Genomic DNA, 19414 nt, shown 5'->3' on the forward strand with positions numbered 1-19414 from the left:
TGGAAGCGAAGCTTGATAACAGTTTGAAAGGCAGCGCGTGGAATGTGCAGTTCTCCCCGCGATAGATTATGCTATCAGCAGGCATGCTGGGTGGAGAGACAGCCAAGTGAGATATCGAGCTTAGAGCTGGAGAAGGTAATTGGCTTGGTGCAAAAAACAATACGATGATGTGTAAAACGTTTTGTGGTCTGACCAGTGTATAACATGTTTACTATGCTGGTGTACAATAATACAGAATGTGTTCGCAGAAGTACTAACTATCATCACGATCATGAACTTTGAGAGTGTCTGACCTGTTTTATGCTGGAGTGGGTTTAATTGTATAAACTTGCTAAGATCAGGTTAGCATGTGGTGTACTAAAAGAATCAGTTAGCAACGTTGACGCAAACTTTGTTATGGTGTTCCACTCGATTACCATCAAGTCCGCTGGGATATTTGGCCATGCAATTTAGACCGGTTTCATATTTATTTTTGCTTATACTTCACCAGATAAATGTGACAGGAAAGGGAGCAGCTTATCCTTTAAACATCCCTGTGGTAGGGCGCGTAATGTTTGGCAAAAGCCAACTGATGCAAGTTGATACAGCGTTCAAGATCACTCAGTCATCGGAAGTTCCTTGAGCTTGATTTGACATAGAAATATGACGTCGTTTAGCTTCCAACCTCCGCGTCGAAAATCGCTCAATTTGTTTACCGACTGCGATCATTTGTGCCATGTAATCCACATCCTTTATCTTGACAAAATAAAGAAAGAAAAATGCTCAGGTTAGTACAATTTTCCGTCAAGCGTTTATTGAGTATCATTCTTGTGATTAATTACAATGCATAGTGCAGTGATTACTCCGTGCAGTTGTTATATGCAATGCTTGCTCACGTTCGTGCAGTGCGGATCATCCTAAACCAGCTTTCGGAAATAGTCTATTAAGTTTTTTAACATGGTTTGCTTTTTACTGTAGGAAATCATTGATGCACATTTAGCGTGAAGGGCGTACTTAAATGCACGTTATGACGCCACTGCTGGAAATCCCATTACGTTTGCATAATAAGCAATTAGGTAAATGACATGACATTTGAAAAATTTATGTTGTTTTTAACTAGCGTCAAAGGTATTAGGGAACTGAATTGGCGACTCATTTTTTTATTTCGAGACAGAAACGCGTATTGCTGCTGAGGTGTACACGTATATATAGGGTACGTTTGCAGAATCGGTACACTTTCGTTTTAAAGTAGCATACAAATTGCTTACTTACATTTGAAAAATTTCGGTAATAATTTTGTACATCATGTAACAAGTGAATATTGATCTTGGCAACGACAACGCCTTTCGAAACATTAGGTTAAAAATAGAATCAAACGTGTTCTTGGCATTATTGCAAGTATGTCTCTAGGGCAGCGGTTCTTAAACTTTTTTGAGCGCGACCCAAATCTGAGTTTCATGATCACCTCACGACCCAAACCTATGTCGCGACCCATTTTAATGTCCTATAGACCTATATTATATTATATTAACCTATGTCGCGACCCACCTATGTCACTATGTCGCGACCCATTTTCTGACCCTCCGCGACCCATGTTTGGGTCGCGACCCATACTTTAAGAACCCCTGCTCTAGGGAGTATGCGTTTGAATCAAACCACAAATGGAAGATCCACCTCATACACCGATGGTGGGGATTTAATTTTATGTTGCTTGAAGTCTAATGGTTAACGTAACCAGGTTTTGTTGTAGACTTACAAATCGTTTGTTCATACCTTCACAATGTACTTCACGCTTCACACTGTAGGCTATGCGAGTATGCGGATTGCATACATACAGCCCTTGCTTGTACTGTTTTTTTTGTCAGTTTTGCAAAGACTAGAGATGCAAATTACTTTATAAATTGACTATTTTTATCGCTTTCTTTTTGCAGTGCCACCTTATTTCATGAATCACGTTCAGGACACTTTCTGTGATTATGGCCAATTAGCTCGCCTGTGTTGTGATGTGACAGGCCAACCGGAACCGAAGATCACGTGGTACAAGGAAGAAGAAACGGAGCCTTTATGCGAGTACAATGGAAAATACGCTGTTGTCCAAAACTGCGGTCACGTGATATTGTTGATAAATGACGTCACTTCTAATGACATAGGTTGTTATACATGCAAGGTACGTGGTCAAACATAGAATAAGGAACCTGCGTTCATTGCGTGTCAGGCAGGTTCAGGCAGCTCTCCTGAAGTTGATCATTAAACCATTGCTGTTGATACCCCAAGAGTTGCAGCACGCGCGGTACGCGTAGGTTACGGCTAAGATAAGAAAACTTGGCCTACGTCCAGTGTCACCTAAAAACCGAAAACATTAACGCTTGCCTCGTTTCACGTTTGAGTAGGATGTTATCACTTGTTATACAAGAAAACAGCTGTCAGCCGTGGCAACTCGGGCTACTCGCGCTCAGCCTGAGTTAAGACGTTACATTGTATAAAAGTACTTGTTTTGCTTTTAAAGTTTCTGCTAAAACTGACTTCCAGTTATTCCAGTCACTAACTCCGATTTTTTACATGCATTTTGATTCAAGGTCTGTCAGTGATGATCTAGAATTCTAGATAGAGTTACCTACAGCCGTGCAGCCGTCAATATATTCTGTTCAAAGGGTTGTTTGCATTTCAATACGAATAATAATTAATAACGCCGATAGCAATGTAATGGCGCGCAGGCTGTAGTTGGCCTTACCAGTTTACATAAAATTAAAAATTGAAAGAAAAAAAGAAAGACTATACAGATCAAAGCATTATTTAACTATACCTTAACATGTACCAAAATTATTGAGCCTCTTTTAGGTAACCAACACTGTCGGTGAGGCCATTTCGACGGGAAGACTATTTTTCTCTCCTTCAAAAGGCAAGATGTCTTATAAAAATTTTCTGTTTGTTAATATTGACCAGTTCATAAAAAAGATGATTTTGTTTAACAGTTAGCACCGCTCCACAAAATCATTTGACTAAAGTTCGAATGTAAGTATGCATTGCATGTACAGCAGTAGCTATATCATATGGCTTAATCAGTTGCCACAGCCACTTTGGCGATGCGGTCTAGATCTCGTCTACTCCACTATCTTGTCTGTAGCTGCCGGTCTATTTTTAAAATGTCCACTTATGTTGACAATTTAGAGAAGAAACTGTAAAGATAATTGAAATCAAGACTAATTACGTCGACAAGAGCACAATGACGAGCGAACCTCATCACCACGATAAAAGCATTGAAAATGTCACGGTGCAATTTGCAATGCCGAGAAATTGTCATACCGAAACACTTTCAGGTATCCAAAGTGCAAGCTTAAGCAATTTCATTAGTAAAATGTTATTTAAACGAAAAGTTCAAGTTGGACAAGATCGTGGCACTTATATTATTTTCAGTTAAGAGCGAATGCGGAGGTTCGAATAACGCAGATGTCTCTGAATCGTCGAATAATCATCTTCCGTAAGTAACTACAAGTTCTTGAACTCCATTCCATTTAGGAATGTTTCACAGTAACACCTGTCTGGGAAAATTGAAACTTGCGAAAGTTTTGTTTTAGTTAAATTATTCATTAATTATTTATTAATCTATATTTACTTTAAAATGAACTTTAATATCTACTCACTGCTTGTACCTTGGAATCCTTGCTTAGCATACTTTCGCAAAACATTCATAAACTGCTGCTAATATTCCTAGGTTTATTTGCAATATCACAATCATCTTCTACTGCACTGGCGTTTATAACACCGTCTTTTGTTGAATTTGACAGTTTTTGCACAACTGACGAAAATTTTGAAGCTTTGCTTTTTGGAGAACGCAGTTTATGCTCGACACCTGTTGATCGAATTCGATCTCCTAATTCTACACAGTCAACTGTTGAGAGCGTATTTGAAAATGAACCCGGCAATGGTAATTGAACTCATTTATCAATGTTAAGCGTTTCGAGGTTTGTATTGTTAAGAGCTTTATTGTACAGTTTTGTACGACGTATCAAGACATCGTCATTTAAACGATATACTAAAAATCTATATATCTATAAAACTCTATATATTTTTCTGATATTTGATTTAATATTAACATTTTGCTAACTGTGAGCATCATGATAACTGTATAATGTGAATGTTAAAGGGAATTGTAATGTATGTTGACGACTAATGACATGCCTCCTAGAAACATCTGGATCAAGCTGTGACGAAGATCTCAACAAACGTGTTCAATGGATCCAGCAAGGAGAAAGTTCGGAGTCAGATTTCCGGAGGGGTTCCGTTCCCTACCCTATGTCTCTCGTACAAGTCAGACATGCGTCAGGTGAAATATAATTTTTTTGTACATGTAATTCATTTGGAAGTCTTGATGTACAGCCTTGTATACTTGCAGAGGACACCGGTATATATTCCCTTCCTCCTGGATTCATTGTAGACACCAAGAAAAGATCACGACTCCATTCACCGGAGTATGATTGCTCCCAAAACGTTCTAAGATTTTCGAGCGATGTTGCACCTTCTCCTCGTACAGACAAACGACTAAAGAAGATCTCTGGGTTCCAGTCGATGAGAAATAAATCTTTTTCCAGGTATAAATGAACGTTAAATTTTTTTTGACGTAGTTCAAATAACTTTGCTTAATTGCTGTAAAAATATAGGCTGTATATCATACATAAATATGCAAGAAACAATGCACATTGTCACAGCTACTGAGCTATTTTTGTAGATCCTTATCGTCTAGTAGCAGTAGGTCAAGTGGCGTGGCGGTTGGCAGTGGCGATCTTGTGCGAGCAGTGCGAGCCATGTCACAGAACGAGTATTTTGATAAACTATTTCAAAGCAGTCAGGATGACACCTCTGCGGCTGCATCGAACGACGAGAATGCTCTATGGTAACATGGCACGATTATCTGTTCCGTTACGTTAGTTGGTTGTTACTCAACGTTTTGTACAAATTGAGCATTTTTGACAGTGACATGCTCTCCTTTCAACCTATTTTGCGGGAAAATGAAAACGAGGGAGCTTCCGATTGTTATGAAAACATACAGCAATCTCACAATGAAGGCTTAAATAAGTTACCAGCAAAGCTAGCTGAAGTGGCCAATACTCCACCAAGTTCTACATTACTGTTGCAACATGAAGTCGCAAGTGTTGTTGAAAATGAAAAGGAGGAAACATGCTCTTTATCGGAATGGCAAAATACGAAAAACTCAGATGTTACAGCAACTGGGGGTCTTTGCAGTGACATAAGCGAACTTTCAATGATTAGGGATACTGGTTGCTCATCATTTGACCAAACGCAGTCAAACGTCAAGGAAACAGGAACAACACGCTCAAACATGGCGGATTGCCTCAGGGATTTTTCCGAAACTGAAAGTCTGCGTGCATTTGAAGAAGCTTGTTCAGATCTGATGACAGATTCAAGTTCTGTTTTGTCTATGGCAAGTTGTGATCATGTTCCAATGCGTGCATCCACAAATGACCCTGAACGTAACTGTCTTGCGACCTTGAAGAACCCCCTAGGGACCTGTGACGTTGAAAGATTTAGCCGCAAAGAGCCAACATGTCATGGTATAGTCATGTTCCGCAAGGAATTACTGTTTTTTTTTAATCTGATTTGTTAAAACTGAAATTAATTCACGTATTTTTTGTGTATAGAAATAATTTCGAAAGAGAAATCTCGTTTTTATCAACCCCATTCTCTGAAGAAGATTTGTAAAATTGTTTTGTATTCTAGCTCGGGTAAATTGGACGTCCCTTGTCATAATATCTTGCTTTATTAATGTAATTGACACAATGTATTTTAATATTATTACCCTTGTTTTGTTCCATTGTTTCATTTCATCAGACACTTACGACTTTGTTTGCAGAAAATTTCACAAATCTCCCTGGACATGATACGAAGGGGAGCAAAGTGATTCAAAAGTTAGATGAACTAATTCAAACTTTAACAGAATTTAGCAAGAAAGAAAACGTTGTTGTTTCTAGCCTTGAAATAGGTGAAATATGTTAAACTATCGCAATAGAAAAATCGTTTGAAATTAAACGCAATTGAGCACCTTTTGTAAATGAAATCTTGCTGTAGGATCGGACTTCAAAACTTGGACTTACTTAATTCAAAGTACTGCAACTATATCGCTATTGTCTTCAGGAAAAATTTGTTCTAATTCATCGCAAAGATCGGGCCAAGAATTTTACAGTGTCAACGCTGTTCGACCTTTAAAAGTTGCGATTGAGCCAATTTCCTCCAAGATGTCAACTGAAATTGGTGAATCCTCTACAGGAAAAAATGCTCCTAACAAGCCACTTGCAAAGCAACAGCGACCTCACTTCGTGATTCAGTTACAGGTAAATAGCTCTACTTTTTTGATTGCGTTCGAGATATAGAACGAGGAACATTTCCACATAATAATTAGCTTTTTTTTTTAAAACCAATTCAAATTCGCCTTTAGCTTTGAAGTTTTTGTTAAAATCAACTCACAAAATTGAATTAGTTCTTTCTGTCTGTCACTATTATAATTAAAATTGACAAATCTTTTCTACTTTTTAAGGACTTGACAATATTCGATGAGCAACCGGCTGCATTAAATGTATCAGTTACTGGTAATCCGGAACCGGAAATTACGTGGTACTACAACGGGATGCATCTTCGACAGGATCAAGTAACCAATGAAATCTTAGCCAATGGCAGTGGTGTCTACACTTGCGTGGCAAAAAATGTGGCTGGAGAAACTACAAGCCAAGCCACCGTAACCGTGGTTCCTAGAAAGCAACCGCTAGATGGTGATAACGGTAAGAGTATGTATTTCCAGTAACAATTTAACGAGTGCCCAAATAATGTTCGTCAAAGGAATAAGATTAACGCCGAACAAAGTCAAACATTCTTGAATATGACCATCACTAGATGGGATAAAACGAACAGTTTATTTGTTTAAAACTAAAAAGCTTCGAGAATTTATTGCTTTGATGAAATTATTCAGGCCACTTTGAGCTTTTTCCGGTGATGATGTCATTCTTTTGTTGATGATAAAAATTTGTCATCATTTTAACGATGCTGTAGTTAAAAAATGCAGTTGTTTTTATAATCTATCTGTGTCGCATTGAGCTTATTTGAAACGAATATGTTTCGGTGAAAAATAACAGGCTATATATTATTGCTAAAATTTATACTGCCATTTTAACGGGCACCCAAATTAATTTAATTAAAAGAATAAGATCAACATAGAAAGAAAAGAAAAATATTAGAATGAGACCATCAAGGGATGGAATAAGACCAATATTTAGTTAAGTATGGGAAAGATACGAGAACCTTGATGGAATTAATGAAGCCATTTTGAATTTTTTTCGGTTGTGATGTTATTCTGTTCTACATATAAAACACGTGTCCCCTTTAACCAATAATCTATAGATATAGGCTTTGACATCTCAAGTATAGGCCGCATATAGCTCAGAAAGATGTTTATGATATCACTAATCACCGCCAACATTATGGAAAGGAGTACTAAATACCAAACCTTAACATTTAGTAGGTAAATATTTGCTGAGACCAGTGTATTATTTTATGGACTAAACTGTAAATTTCATGGTCTCAGGTATTCTAACTATACAGCAATAAACGTCGCCAAGCCCTTACTAATAATTCTGTAACTTCAAAGACTTTGGGTACATCCGGGTAAAGGTTTGTGATCAGTATTTCTACTCATTATGATTTCGCAGTAATATAAAACGTCGCTGCTTTCCTCTCTCGTATGTGCCCAGATGATGTGAATGTTAGATTCACAAAGGAAGTGCAGGATGCGCATCGGTTTAGTTTGCGGGGTTTCCCAAGAGATTTCATCTGGCTTTACTTCGTCATTGGCATTTTGTGGAGCGTGACGTCATTCGACTTACCCCGTGGAGACCTATACTGGGCTATGCAGGCGTTCAGTTTTAATCAGTTCAGTTTGGGTTTAATTATAAGAACTTTGCTGTGCTGAGCTTCCGTATTGTTTGGAAGCTCGACAGTTGATCAGTTTTAGGGTAGTAGTTTTATCTGGTTACATTAATCATTGCTTTTGAATCTATCATAAGCTCAATATCTTTATTTTTACCGTACATGTCATTGCCAGGATTTATTAGGTTAGGACAGCATAGCTGTAATCGGTTAGTTTGTGTTATGGTTACCAATGAGTAGTCACCCCAAAAGCGTCGGTATTTTATGTTGTACGCACTAGTCGTAAGGGTGTGAAAAGGGGAAAAGTGTATGGACATAACCCAATCGTTATCGCCCACCTATACATACAAGAATTACTTGCGTAAAGTACATCCGTCAAATCTTCCCACAAGCAGGTTACCTTGTAACATACATTCCACCTCAACGGTTCAGTAACCAGAATGACTACCGCTATAAGGAATATTAGCCGGCGTGTTTTACGTAGACTGCGTTATGTTGAACGTTCCTATGATTACAAACTTTGCATAGATACTGTGGCGATAGTGTCGCCTATAGAGTGGATCATTTCCGTCCATATGCAGTTAATGGCTCATTTGATACCTTAATCTGTATTACATGAGAAAGTATTACGGTTAATGTATAGCTATTGTAGCAAGTCTCGTATGAAATAATAGTAAAAAGATCGTTTGACAGTAAGTTTGATTTAGTAAAAAACAGCCTAAATGCAATGTTATAGCTGGTTTCTCTCAACATTTGAAGTAAGCACAGAAGTGTACTATGATGCATGATGTCATAGCACAATAGTTAACGATTGAGGAAGTTTATGCACTAAAATAACTTTCCGGATATTTCAAAGACATTGAATAATTTAAAGGAAGTTAATGATATTGGGTTTGAATCGACGAACAAATCTCTTCTTAGACCCCAAAGAATAGAAGCTTGCTGAAACCATGACAACGCCAGGTATGTTATTGTGATATTGTAACTTTTGTTAAACTTTGTAACGTTCAGCTTGTACTATACAGTATCCTGTTTATAAATGTATAAGGCTTGAAGTAGTAGCTTGCAATCTTTTATTAGTTACCTGCATTTACGTGGCAGTCGTTTGCAAAGCTGCATTCGCTTTACGTGCAACTCCATTACGAGACCCATTATGGACGATTGTAAGAAACTCGATAAACAGAAAGTACAGTTAGCGGGAAGAGATGCGACTAATGGTATGAAACTCGATACCCAGGGAATCATTATACTTATATGGCAAGTATGTTTCATGTATATCAGTGATATTCCATCAAGCGTAGAAGACAAACGTTGAGCAATGTTTGCATGTAATTTTCAACCGAAAGAATAATGTTACAGACGCTTTAGGACTAGGTGCAGTAGAATTTATAACAGAAAACTGTAAAACGCAGTGTTTCGTAGTTGATAAAGTCAATATGCGTTAAACAGGTTGCGCAGCGATACATGGGAAACTTGAAGATTAAAGCAAAAAATTGCGATCGCAATATTTACGTTTTTTCGTTGTCAAAATTTGTTAGTGGGATATGTTTGTTATTATATTCCACATTAAACTACTGAAGTGGTCGTTTTGTAGACAAACTACGCTAAAAATCAGCGTAGAATTGTAAGCGATTACATTAAAATAATTTCATTCTATTTCGATACAGCCAATAAAGCGTATCTTTTTGTGTTTGTTTTGCTTGAAGTGCCTGTGATTGGTGTTATTTTTGTAAAAAAGATCTTACATCCCTTCTTGTGGTTTTATACGGTACCATATTACACATAGTGTTTCTGTTTCGTTTCCTTCGGTAGCTACGATTTATTTACACAACACTTGACTCTGTCCTAGGCTACTTAACGTTTTTCAGATAAGGACTTTGAAATGGAATAAGGTGGTTGCGGACCCCAGTAATATGCCCATCGTGTAAGAAAAACTCCGTATTTAGTTAGTGGTTGCGCTGATCGCGTGCCACATTGTTCGTATATTTTCCCCCGACTGTAACTGTTTGTTTTACTTCAAACTTCGTCAGTCACTGAATATTGACTTGGTGGGGCTTTTGACAAATGCTGTGTGGGCAAAACCAAGGTACAGTAGTTGCAGAAAAAGGTTATGGTTTAGAACAACTTAGTACAAGGACAACTTTAAGAAACCTTCCTTTCGCAAAAACCCAAAACTGGTTACGTAAGATCATGTATTTATATAGGTAAGACGTTCTGGCCGAAGAGGTCAGTTGTAAGGATAGCACACCTACTTTTGGCTGAAAGAGTACATCTTACAGTTAAACAATCTACCAATAATTCAATTCCTTGCTGCGTTAAGAAAATGGTTGGGAGACTTTAAAATATGATTGCTTTTCACTTAGTCACACGTTCAACTCGAAGAGAAATGCAATTAGGTCATTGACAGGTGGCTGACAAGTAGATTTATTGTATTAAAGTTGAACTTTACGCCTTAGCAAAGCTTCCTTTACAGATATCTAGTTGCAAAATGTTGTGCATTGCCCGGTGCTATAAGTGCTGAAATTACACAATGTGCATCGTGTAACGTTTGCATGTTTCGTTACTTGACAATTGTAACTGTAATGCAAGTCAGAAAATATAGAAGCTTTTAGTCATACTGTAAGATGATTGTAAAATGCAAGTGACGTTTCAGTATCAGTTCTACGAAAGAAAATGCCAGGCTTGAGTATGCGTTCAATAAAAACGTGCGGTCGAATACACAATGAAAATGTGTGGTATGAGTTTGCAAGCAATGCAGCCTTGCTAAGCAATAGAAAACGGTTGAAAAGCAGAAACAGTGCATAGCACTTACTTCATAAATTTCATTTTTAACCTGATCCTACGATCTATATTTCCTCAGACATATCGACTGATGTAGGGGGGCCGCACACTTTTCCCCATAAACTGGTGACATTCCGAACCAAAGAAATGCTCCAGGACCTGTATGTTGTAAAAGATCCACTGGGCAAGTATGTGGTTTGTGTATACACATTAGTACTTGTTTGCTAAAGGATTCTATGGCTTATTGGTCCGCCCTTTTATTGAACACACATTGTTTGTCCCGTGTTAGTGTATAAAGGCACGTGACATGTGCCCGATTTGGAGTCACCCGATATGATAAGTCATTATTGACTTAACAGGTTTTATAATACAGTATTGTACTTGTGCCAAGTAATTCCAAGGCTCTGACCTAGCGCACATTGTATTTTGCCAATGATACTGCCAACAATTACTTTATTGTAGGTTGTAGCCTAATACGTACGCTTGTAAATTATACATTTTAATCTTCGCGAATTTATTCAAAAGGCAAAATAATCGGCTTTGTAAATGTTACTCAATAAAAAATACGTTTATTATCCATAACAATACGTCTTTGAAAGTGCTTTCAATATAAGACGATTTAGCCGATCAATGTATCAAAAAATAATGGGCCCTGTGTACCAACGTAGCACTGTATTTACCCAATATACCGTTAATATTTCAGTGGACGTTTCGGCAAAGTTTATTTAGTGGAAGAAAAGACAACGGGAAAAAAATTCGCGGCCAAGCAATGCGCCTGCCGCCGGCCAAGTCAACGAAAGGACTTCGAGCTCGAGATAGAAGTTATGAACGAACTGAAGCACCCAAAGCTTCTGCACCTTTTTGACGCTTTCTTTGGAAAGAACGAAGTGACTCTTGTATTGGAATTGTAAGTCAACTTGATCTGGGTTTCCCAAGCTTGCTATGTTTAGATTCAGTCCGTTTTAGCAACACAAGGCCCCCAGAATGAACTCAATATTATGATATCAAAGCTTCTCTGATATTGCAGCGTTCACACGCCGACCCGTTCAGTTTGTTTGAAATTTGTCCAAGCGCCGCTATATTTACACCAAAACGCCACTTTCCCTTGCGTTATTCACGCAGTCTATTTTAATCCAGTCTTTGCCGTCCTTGGTGAACTCAACGTAAAACCATTGAATAGCAAGCGTGCCAGAAAGGGCATTATCGCTGCTCGATCTGCGAAATGTATGAAACTGCGAACGCATGCAGCACGAGGCAGCTTGCGCTGTAAGGTACAACTTGTGCATATAAACAATTATGGAGGTATAAGAATTTTTGCAACTGTGCATTTGCTACATATTCTGTCATATATGCTGAATTTAATACGATAATTTTAAGCTATGAATTTTGGATGGAAATACCTAGCTAGAAATCCTTGTGGGAATATCATGTGTAAATTTACGAGCCATTGTCGTTTAAATTCTTATTCCTTTCCGTTAATTACAAAAACAGAGTTATCTTAGTCTTAATGCTTTTTTGTCTTACCTTGCTTCATCGATCCGTCTTAAATAACCAGTACAATACCAGTACTTTCACATTCGCCTTTTAGATTTGACTATTTTAATCAGAATCAGCATCGCTTTTTCGGTGGAAACCCTCTTAGAGTATTTCGATCTCCAAGGAATTTACGCTGTTTACTTGGTAGCGTTTGTTGTTTGAAACTTATGGTAATAAATCAATACATTTATGTGTTTATCAAATCAAATTGAAAATAAAAAATCAAACAGCTTTACCAATAAACAAACAAAACCAAAATAGAAAAGACAATACTGCCACTGCTAATACGTTTCGCTATGTAATTATTTCCTTCGTATGACATTTGTGAGCTAATTGAGGATGTTTTTGTCTTTTTACTAAGGGTGACTGGCGGTGAACTCTTCGACCGAATAGCAGACGACTCATTTGACTTGACCGAGCAGCTCGCTGTAACCTACTTAAGGCAAATATGCGAAGCAATTGCTTACATGCACTCAGTCAATATCCTACACCTTGACCTGAAGGTAAGTTTTTGATATATGTTTTAAGATGATAATAGAATTTGTTAGGTAAATTAACGAAATACGCAGAAATGCATTATTCAAGGTTCTCGTTTATATCGTACAGGTCTTTCATGACATCTGTACGTAAGGTTATGAGTTATGACGTTATACGTTTTATATTTCCAGCCGGAAAATATCCTTTGCCTTAGCCCAGATCACTTGGACTTGATCAAAATCATAGATTTTGGGTTTGCCAGGAGATACACCCCTAACACGCCTCTGAAAATTATGTTCGGAACCCCTGAATTTGTTGCACCGGAAGTTGTGAACTTTGACCCCCTTGGAAAAGGAACTGACGTGTGGAGCATCGGAGTGATTACTTATGTTTTGTAAGTCGCTGTCTTGAATTCTGCATCTCTTTCAAATAACCTAGACCTAGACGACAGTGTTACTACTGTAAGTACATTCGCTTGGCTTGCAATATTGATACATTGGCAGTTGGGTAAAACAACTTCTGCCATTAAAGCACCCTTTCGTCGCAACCTTTTATTGCTAAAAACGGTCTCTTGTGTGCAATAAGCCAGGCAGTGATGAACATATAGGCACAGGATACTTGTACAAACGTCGTAGTTAACTCATGTGTTTCCTATAGGAGGCCTATTCTATTGACCTTTCATATTTTTGTGTCCTTGTTTTACAAATATAACTTTAAGCTTAACCGGAATTCATATAACAACTGCGAGGCTGCACACAAAATGCTTGTTTGAAAGACGTGTGTTTGAAATTACTGAAACAGTTTGTTATAGTAACTTATAGGCAGGGTTGCCATACCGTCCTTATTTCTAAAGTTTGTCCTTATTTTCACTTGCATCCTTATTTTTGTCTTATTTTTAGGACAGAGGTTCCTATTTTGGGTATTTCGACATCTTTAGTATACATTTTGCACCAAAGAGATACCAAAATTAGGAACATGCAAATAGTGTCTTGTTTTTTTTGGTTTTTTTTTTCAGGAACATTGATTGCCTTCTTCTGTTGTGCACTGTTTGAGGTAGTATTCTCCTTTCATTTCCTGCTTATAGGCAAAATTGGCTCGAATATAAATATAATCAAGGCATTCTCCAAACCCCATTAACAGTCAAACTATTTCACGTTTAATTGTTGTTTATTCAATCATAAACTTCTACATACAAAAAATTCATTAAAGAATCGCTTGAGTTTTCATTGTAAACTGAATTCATGGCGCAAAGCAAGAAATAGATCATGAATTTGAAAGCAATCATAAGACTAATGCGTTCTACCACGTTCCAAATACGCTTAATTATCGTTTGCGAAGAAGGCTTAATAAATATGCTTTTTCCAATAGCGAAGTTGCGGTTCAAAGATTTGCTTTCGGTCTGTTACAATTTTTCGCCGTCGACAAAATTTGAGCCGCTGGTATAATATTTAAACCTGAACGACCTCTAAATTTGAAGAATTTTTGCTATCTTCCTTACAATAGACATTCTGTGGCCTTTTACCCCAAAGTGTTTGAGATGTTAGTCGGATAACGTTGTTTTGATGGAATTCTTGCACTTGCGTAAAACGAGATTTAGTTTGCATTTATTGCCGTTCTGAAAACTTGTGCCATTGATTAATGACAACCGCTGAAAGTTTTAAATGGAATACACGCTTTTGATTAAACGTGTAGCCCTGTCATTTATTAAATCAACACCACTTGGGCATTTTTGAACGCTTGTATTGAAACTTTACAACAAGTTAAATTTTACACTTCGATCGGTTGTTTCTCACTCCACTTTACTTAATTATTACAAAATTATTCATTTCTTTGTAGGTTATCGGGACTTTCCCCCTTTATGGGTGACGACGAGCAGGAAACGTTATCAAACGTCACATCCGGCGAAATTGATTTTGATGACGAATGCTTTGATGAGGTCTCTCAAGAAGCGAAGGACTTCATCCATAAGCTGCTTCAGCCAAAGGAGAGGTTGGTGTCCGCTACGGCATTGTTTGTGGTGTAGCTAAGCAAATATTGTAATTGTTAGACTGGACTTGATATAAAAACACAGCTGTTAATGTCCGCGACACGTTTCAGTTCAAAGACTGACAATTCACGCTTATCAAAACATGTCATATCGTCACTTAGCCCACCCAACCTTATTACAGTGGCGGACGTATTCACGTTTTTACACGCAATTTATCCCATTTACTCACCCGTCTGTTGCAACAAGGAAAGCTAAATGAAACTTTTCTGGACTTGTTTGGTAAATAGGGATTAAGTTGCTATTACTTTAGGCACCGACCGACCTGCCTTGAATGTCTTGAACATCCGTGGCTTTATGAGATGCCACGACAAAATCTCGACGCTCATCGAAAGAGCTTGGCAGTGGCCATTATTAACCTCAAGAAGTTTGTTTCAAGGCGAAAGTGGATGGTAATCTCTTACAATAGGAAAATAAGTTTTTATTGTACTTTGTTTTATTGCTTATTTACAATTTAAGAATGTACTATTTTCTGGTGCGGATATTCTAAGTAATTTGCTGTTTGTATATAATTATAGTTGTAGTTATTAGCTTGATTACGAATAATGTCTGGGAATTGTGAACATACGTGGAATTTTCAAATGCACGCGCAGTTTTAGGCTATATCAACCAAAATGTTTATTGTTAAAGCGCAAACGGTCAAATTTGAAGTGTACAGATATATCTGTATCTATATCTTTGTTATCTTATATAATAGTTGACATTATTTTACGCCTTTAAACGAACCATTGTAAGATCAACTTTGAAGACAGATATTATATAAGTTTTACTGTTTGCAGAGGTCAATCAACGCTGTTCGGGCAATGAACAGACTTCAAGCCGGAGTCAAAAAACAAAGTTCTGATGATCTGACTAAGAACATGTCCAAGTTAAACGCGAAATGAATACAGTGATATCTTCTGGGGCTAATACTTGCCTTCCAATGCTTTTTAGAATTTTCTGTGACGAGATTTAAGTGTTTCGAATTTGTTAGTGCTTACATTTAAGTCAACTACTGTGTCGTATTTTATTCTTGTATAGAGCAACATCGAAGCGTTTTCTTTTTCTTACAATCCTACAAATTTTTATGTAGTAAGATAGTCATTGAAGACAATAGAAATATGTGGGCAAGCTAACAGCAAAGATATTACCTGTCATCCTTGAAAGTTACCCTTATTTCATAAATTTCTGTTATCGTTGTCCATGAGTTGAGTATTGCCTTTATTAACTAAGCATTATAGCGCTTACTTGGTTGTTCTTTGTTAGCAAATACCGTTTTTATCAATTGTGGATTATGTCTTTGAATATGTTTCAGAAAAACAGATCTTAATCAAAACCTCAATTAAGGTGTTCGCAATGATGCGTCATCATCAGATCTATTCTATAAACATATTGATTATTTGTAATAAATCTTCAAAGTGCTTATTGTTTTTGCATGAGTTTTATTGTTTTTTGACTTGTCGATCTGGCTTAAATAAATTTTTTCTTCAAACCTTTTTTGTTTGACCGTTACTTCAGACTATATGCACATATCAACCAAAAAATTTAAAATGCTTTTCAGTAATATCATCAGGCACCCAAATAGACGGTCTTTAAGTTCATGTTGTTCTTATTCTTTTTTTCAGATACCAGTAAAGCCAATACCTGCATAGGAAATGGAATTAGCGATTCCAATATCATTGAACCATACCAAACCGAGGTACATTCTTTCAAACTGAATATCCAGTAGTTGCCCAGTTTCTTTGAATGTTGAAAAGTAAATTTTCACTTCAGCTATCTCTCGTTGACTATTTGCGGGTGAAGTCACGTGATTTTCTCAACTGGGGTGGCGACATGTTGACCCTAACCCCGGTCACCTCGCAAGAAGATGGGATCTCTGCGGCGGACATGATAGATGAAAACAGGTAGAACTCGTTGTCCATTGTACAATAGCTTGAAATTTATTCATATCCGATAAGGCAAAAGCCCTATAGCATCGTCCCTCGTGACCTTTGACGTTTACAGCAAAACACAGAATTTCTCGAGTGACACGAAGCCATCCTTAGACCGACGATGGTCAATCCTCTCCTTCAGCAGTGTCTCCACCGCCGCATATTTTAGCGCTGAGGAAGGCTCCTTCTCTGAGAGTAGGTTTTATTTTCTTATTTCTGAGTTAACGAAATAATGAAACAAGAAAATCATGACGTGAAACAAACAAGGCTTTATACATTTGATGCCATCCCAGTTATACTGCCGCCAACACTCAGTGATTTTGCTTTTAAATTTAGCAACTCTGGATTATTTTTCTCCTTATGAAGATGGGCTTATGTCACCGGACGATTTTTTCAGTCCGGATTCGGAGCACTACCTTTCTCCAGAGTAAGGAAAAGTTAAACTCCTGTTTTTTTCAATAACGTCTACTTAAACAAATTTCGTTACCGAAATAGCAAAAATACTTTACGCTCGAGTAACCGGCACAGCTTGCGAGCGCCTACTTGTGACGAAGATCAACTCTTCGTACCCAAACCAGCAGGTGGCGCTCCATTTGTAGATTATTACATGCATAACCAGGCAGAAAATGGACAAACGTTTCAGATTACGGCATTTAACTCATTGCAGCAGGTAACGGTATTACATGTTTGTAAATAAGATAACGTGGCCCTATATACGAAAAAGGTCTTATTAATGACTATGAAATGAATCACAAATAATAATATAAATATTCTTACATTTTTGCCGATGCAAGTGATTTTCCTTGCAGAGTTGTATAAACTCGAGTCAGTGCAACTGACTATAGAAATGACTTGATTTGAATAGAAACAAGGTCATGAATGACTTTACTCGAATTTCTGTGCCTAAATAATTTGACACTTGTCATCATGTATGAATGACTTATTACAACTCTGGTTGCTAGGAAGCATCCTCTAATGACGATATGGAAACAGCCAACAGCGGAGAAGCAACTCCGGTTCCTCATCCTTTAGTTGAAGATGATCACAAAAGTTCCGTCAGTCCACCGTCGTTTACAGTATGTTTATTTTACCATTCAAAATAAATACTAACACAATTAACTACAATTTTGCAAATGACAAAATGTGAAGCAATATCTACTGACAGCTGTTACACATTTTCAGGAGAAACTACAGGACATAACGGCGAAGTCAACGCAGAAAGTTATATTTTCTTGCTCCGTGAGTGGGTCGCCAATTCCGTCAGTTTCTTGGTACAAAGAAGGAGTCCGGATTGCCCTGACTAACCGGGTTCAAAAAGCCAATCATAAACAAAGATTGAAACAAAACCGAATTTCACCAAATATGGAAAGCTACAAAGGACAGTGAGTTTTTGTTTTTTCAAAAGAGAGATGTAGGATTCATCAATTACACTACACGAAATGTGGCTAAAAACAACAAAAAATGTGTAACCACAAAACAATGCTGTACCTAACTTATAATTAATTTATCACCAATATAATATAAATACCCAGTTTAAAATGCACCTTGACCATTGACGAAACTCAAGCAAGCGACGCAGGAGAATACACGGTGGCTGCTTCGAACAGATGCGGGAATATATTATCAACTGCTCATCTAAAACTTACTCTTGTAAGAATCGCGGATATTGAGATATAAATTAGAAGTACAGAAAAATAAATTCAACAACATTTGTTTCCTTAACTATAGTTAGACTATAGTTCCCTAAATATAGATAGCTATCTACTTGGAGACGTTAGTAAAAAGGTTAGGCATACCACTTTATTCTTGCCAAGCTTATAGCGCTTCAATACTTTTTCACTACTATACTTTAATCCTGGCGCTTTCTCTAATAATTTCTTATGAATTTTTTTTCACTCGGCAGACGACAGCTCCTTATTTTGATGTAATTTTGGCGGATGTGCGCGCAGAATTGGGTTCATCATCCTCTTTCTCCGTCTCTGTTTCTGGCAGTCCTATCCCAACTGTTACCTGGTTGAAGGATAACGAGGAACTTACGTCGTCAGAGAACGTGAAAAAGTATTTTTTTCTGTAAATTTTAAACTATCCGTGATGAAATCATCAAGTCATGTGCACACTGATTTCTTTTTAACGCATAGACCTATATTCTTTAAGAGTTAGGTATAACGTATCCTATATTGTGTCTAAAAGCTATGCTAAATGATGTGTGTCTAGTTGCTATGTGTCTAAAATCTATCTAAATCCATAAACACAACATTCATCTACAAAAGTAAAACAAACATTGTTAAATGAGCTCAAAATAATCATTGCCGAAGTGATTTCTTGTTTGACTTTGTCATAGGTTCGTCGAAGGCGAGTATCATTACTTGCGCATCAGTTCGGTTGGTTTCAATGACGAAGGTCTTTACTCCTGCAGAGCTTCAAATTCAGCAGGCAACGCTATGTGTAAAGCTGAACTGGTAGTAATAAATCCAGATCTTAGTTTCTACCAGCCGCATGACGATGCTATTGAGGCACTCACAAAAACCGTAGCCGGAGCACGTTTGGGAGGTATATGTTTAATAACTATTTAACTAAGCAAGATCATGTTTTAGAAACTACACTGAAAATGGCGATAGGATAATGGGATAGAGACTATAAAAAGAACACCCCTGCACCTATGTTTTATGTAATTTCGCCATCTGTTTTTGCGTTTATTAATTGTAACCCATCATATCGTATACTGTACATTACGTCATGTTGTAGACGAGTTTGA

General features: G+C 37.4%; 2 protein-coding genes across 8 annotated transcripts in view; both read left to right on the forward strand.

The window, feature by feature from the left end:
- Positions 1 to 19414, forward strand: part of LOC143468232 (uncharacterized) — a 27018-nt gene continuing 7604 nt past the window's right edge. For 3 of the 7 annotated variants that reach the window (XM_076965291.1, XM_076965289.1, XM_076965293.1), the window contains exons 1-27: positions 3 to 135; positions 249 to 341; positions 491 to 766; positions 1911 to 2146; positions 2818 to 2878; positions 2952 to 2991; positions 3148 to 3296; positions 3394 to 3457; positions 3765 to 3904; positions 4166 to 4303; positions 4373 to 4568; positions 4706 to 4870; positions 4951 to 5549; positions 5637 to 5720; positions 5849 to 5977; positions 6130 to 6326; positions 6530 to 6770; positions 16354 to 16427; positions 16502 to 16632; positions 16733 to 16854; positions 16996 to 17086; positions 17155 to 17329; positions 17622 to 17735; positions 17842 to 18041; positions 18192 to 18309; positions 18563 to 18717; positions 19001 to 19209. In XM_076965291.1, the coding sequence (XP_076821406.1) occupies positions 643 to 766; positions 1911 to 2146; positions 2818 to 2878; positions 2952 to 2991; positions 3148 to 3296; positions 3394 to 3457; positions 3765 to 3904; positions 4166 to 4303; positions 4373 to 4568; positions 4706 to 4870; positions 4951 to 5549; positions 5637 to 5720; positions 5849 to 5977; positions 6130 to 6326; positions 6530 to 6770; positions 16354 to 16427; positions 16502 to 16632; positions 16733 to 16854; positions 16996 to 17086; positions 17155 to 17329; positions 17622 to 17735; positions 17842 to 18041; positions 18192 to 18309; positions 18563 to 18717; positions 19001 to 19209 (3952 nt within the window). In that variant the 5' untranslated portion in view covers positions 3 to 135; positions 249 to 341; positions 491 to 642. Of the gene's footprint in view, positions 136 to 248; positions 342 to 490; positions 767 to 957; positions 1056 to 1910; positions 2147 to 2817; positions 2879 to 2951; positions 2992 to 3147; positions 3297 to 3393; positions 3458 to 3764; positions 3905 to 4165; positions 4304 to 4372; positions 4569 to 4705; positions 4871 to 4950; positions 5550 to 5636; positions 5721 to 5848; positions 5978 to 6129; positions 6327 to 6529; positions 6771 to 16353; positions 16428 to 16501; positions 16633 to 16732; positions 16855 to 16995; positions 17087 to 17154; positions 17330 to 17621; positions 17736 to 17841; positions 18042 to 18191; positions 18310 to 18562; positions 18718 to 19000; positions 19210 to 19414 lie in introns of those variants that run through there. The other 4 variants (XM_076965290.1, XM_076965294.1, XM_076965296.1 and 1 more) reach the window with 3 other exon arrangements.
- Positions 6801 to 15866, forward strand: LOC143468235 (myosin light chain kinase 2, skeletal/cardiac muscle-like). Its single transcript, XM_076965305.1, has 8 exons — positions 6801 to 8874; positions 10772 to 10880; positions 11396 to 11599; positions 12590 to 12731; positions 12897 to 13099; positions 14542 to 14694; positions 15003 to 15141; positions 15529 to 15866. Exons 1-8 carry the CDS (start codon positions 8862 to 8864, stop codon positions 15631 to 15633), a joined length of 1068 nt encoding a protein of 355 aa, XP_076821420.1. The 5' UTR covers positions 6801 to 8861; the 3' UTR covers positions 15634 to 15866.

This window comes from Clavelina lepadiformis, chromosome 8 (genome assembly GCF_947623445.1).
Source record: "Clavelina lepadiformis chromosome 8, kaClaLepa1.1, whole genome shotgun sequence".
NCBI classification, from domain to species: Eukaryota; Metazoa; Chordata; class Ascidiacea; order Aplousobranchia; family Clavelinidae; genus Clavelina; species Clavelina lepadiformis.

Coding starts and splice junctions, on each gene's coding strand:
- LOC143468235 (XM_076965305.1), top strand. Junction 10,881..11,395: donor GTAAAAGATCCACTGGGCAA/GTATGTGGTTTG, acceptor TTAATATTTCAG/TGGACGTTTCGGCAAAGTTT. Junction 15,142..15,528: donor TTTCAAGGCGAAAGTGGATG/GTAATCTCTTAC, acceptor TACTGTTTGCAG/AGGTCAATCAACGCTGTTCG.